This window comes from Mandrillus leucophaeus, unplaced genomic scaffold, assembly GCF_000951045.1.
Source record: "Mandrillus leucophaeus isolate KB7577 unplaced genomic scaffold, Mleu.le_1.0 Scaffold1, whole genome shotgun sequence".
Classification (NCBI taxonomy): Eukaryota; Metazoa; Chordata; class Mammalia; order Primates; family Cercopithecidae; genus Mandrillus; species Mandrillus leucophaeus.
Genome location: NW_012098097.1, coordinates 11,977,276 through 11,979,952, shown reverse-complemented (window position 1 = coordinate 11,979,952; position 2,677 = coordinate 11,977,276). Strand labels below are relative to the sequence as shown.

The window sequence follows — 2,677 nt, the reverse complement described above, 5'->3', positions numbered from 1 at the left end:
CTAGGTGACAGAGTGAGATTCTGTCTCAAAAAAATAAAAATAAAAGCAGGGAGGCCGTGGGGTCACTGGCACACGTGCTTACCTGCAGTCATTTGCAGGTGCTACATCACCCTGACCCAGTCCCTCCATCTCATCATGGGCGGAGCCCCCGCCGGCCCCGCTGGGACCGGCAAGACTGAGACAACCAAGGACCTGGGCAGAGCCCTGGGCACCATGGTCTACGTCTTCAACTGCTCCGAGCAGATGGACTACAAGGTACGCGGCCGGAGTCCGGAGGAGGGACCCAGGGTCCCCACGTAGAAGCAGATCCTAGCACCCTGACCTCCGAGGCCCCGCAGTGAGCTCCAGGTCTCTGGATACCTCTGAATGACACTGGGGAGGAGGCGCCAGGGCCCCCACTTGCTGGTGGCATCCCCCTCAGGTGGTCTCTCTGGAGAGACTCCCAGGTGGACAGACGCAGCCCCAAATGTCCTGCCCCAGGCCTTGCCCTGGAGGTGACCCTCTCTCAGCTTCAGTTGTAAGATTGCCCCAGAACTGGGGACTCTGCATAGGGGTGAGCACCTCCCTCATGGTTCAGCATGGGGTGGGGTACAAGCAGTGTCCAGGTGGGTTTGGGAGGGGAGCAGAGGACGGTCCCGGTCCCGTCAGTCATCAGAGCCTGCACAGGACATCATCAGTTCACAGAAGGCCAGGCAGGGGAGGGGATACCTTGGAGCTCCAGGCTGCAGCAGCCTCTTGCAAGAGCAGGAGGTAAGGGAGATGGATCCTTGAGTTTTGGACCCTAGGCCTGCAGCGGGTCTCCCCTCCCCGGCTTGGATCCGAGCTCCACAATCTGGGAGACCCCTCCGGAGGTTGAGGATGGGGCCAGCAGCCGCTGTTCACTGTCAAGGCCATGCAGTCCACATCCACCTCCTGGATTTTAGAAAAGTGAAATCTGACGTTGGATCTCCCTAGAAGGGGCTTATCATCCACCTGGAATCCCAGGTGTAGATGGGAAGAGCCCTCTTGATGCCCAGGTGGGTCCTAGAGGGACACAGATGCCTTGAGGAAAAGCCTCTGGCCTGCTCGCCGTGCCCCCATCGCACCTCAGAGGACTCCCTCTCCTCTCCGTGCGAGAAAGAAAAGGGCTGAGGAAACACGCCCTTAGAACTCAAAATGTGCTTCTCTGAGCCCCCTTGTTAGGGACTCCAGGAAGCCTCCATCCTGGGGTCTGGGAGCTCTGGGGGTCAAGGGTGAAAGGATGGGCTCTTCCTGGTACCCAGCCCTCCACGGTGTTACCCTGGGCAGTAAGCTGACCTGCCTGCTGGCCTGCGGAAGGCCCCAGTGCACCGGGGCCTGAGTGAGCTGTGGGCAGAGAACACAGCTGAAGAGGCAGGGGGAGGCCCCTGCAGCGCCTGCCCTCCCTGCCACCCTCCCAGCTCTTCATTTCTCCCTCTCGCCCTTTCCAGTCCTGTGGAAATATCTACAAGGGCCTGGCCCAGACGGGAGCCTGGGGCTGCTTTGATGAGTTTAATCGCATCTCGGTGGAAGTCTTGTCTGTGATTGCTGTGCAGGTAAAGTCCCCTGCCTGCGGCCTCGGGGTCACATCGGGTAACTGGCTCGTCAGCTTTCCTATGACCTCACATGCCAGATAGACCCTTCCTTGCCTCTCTGCAATGTTCCAAGCACTGAAGGGTGGTGTGGTGCCAGTGAGCCCCTGCCCTGCAGGGTCCCGCAGCCTGGTTAGGCATATAGATTAAAAACAGAATCAGATTACAGGTTACATGTATGGTAGCGTGCTCCCTCTCCTCTCCACGCAAGAAAGAAAAGGGCTGAGAAAATATGCGAGGCTTGGAACTTAAATGTGCTTCTCTGAGCCCCCTCGTTAGGGATTCCAGGTGGAAATACAGGTGGGAGAATAATTAATTTTGCTTACGAAAGAAGGACTAAGTGCTTTGTGACTATCAGCAGAGCTGGGCATAGGAGGTGCTGAAAGGGAATGGCAGGAAAGAAAGGAGGAAGAGGAGGACGGAGGAAATGTGCCCGTGTATTTTGGAAACAACCATGCCGTGGCACAGAGCGTGCAGCGGGGTGGCTGCGGCGACATGGGCGCAGGGACCTGGGAGTGGGGAGTGGCCTGGGCCATGCTTGTTAAAATCTCCAGCATGGGCCCCACTTGTTAGGATTAGCATTTCTGCATCTTAAACAAATGCCTTAGGTGATCCTGACGCCTGCCGGGGTTGACAAGCCCTGGGCTAAGGTAAGCGGAGGCCGACCTAGCGGCCTGGAACAATTGTGCTCTTCCAAAAGGAAATGCAAGTCAGGGCGTTGAGGGTGTCAAGGTCCTCCCACCCCAAGATAGACCAGGAGCGTGTGGGGCGTGGACGTGCGAATGCCGCCTGGCCTGGGCTGCTCAAGCCCCGCAAGCTGGGTGGAAAGTCCACTTTATTTATTTGTTTGTTTGTTTATGTTTGGTTGGTTGGTTGGTTTTTTTTGAGACGGAGTTTTACTCTTATTACCCAGGCTGGAGTGCAATTGTGCGATCTTGGCTCACCGAACCTCTGCCTCTGCCTCCTCAGTAGCTAGGATTACAGGCATGCACCACCAGCCCGGCTAATTTTGTATTTTTAGTAGAGATGGGGTTTCTCTATGTTGGTCAGGCTGGTCTTGAACTCCCGACCTCAGGTGATCCGCCCAC

General features: G+C 57.0%; 1 protein-coding gene across 1 annotated transcript in view; it reads left to right on the top strand.

Moving 5' to 3' along the window:
* The window catches only part of DNAH17 (dynein, axonemal, heavy chain 17), a 172,697-nt gene that overhangs the window by 93,137 nt on the left and 76,883 nt on the right, over window positions 1–2,677 (top strand). Inside the window, exons 36-37 of the mRNA XM_011966878.1 lie at window positions 99–255; window positions 1,449–1,553. Of these exons, the coding sequence (XP_011822268.1) occupies window positions 99–255; window positions 1,449–1,553 (262 nt within the window). The remainder of the gene's footprint in view (window positions 1–98; window positions 256–1,448; window positions 1,554–2,677) is intronic.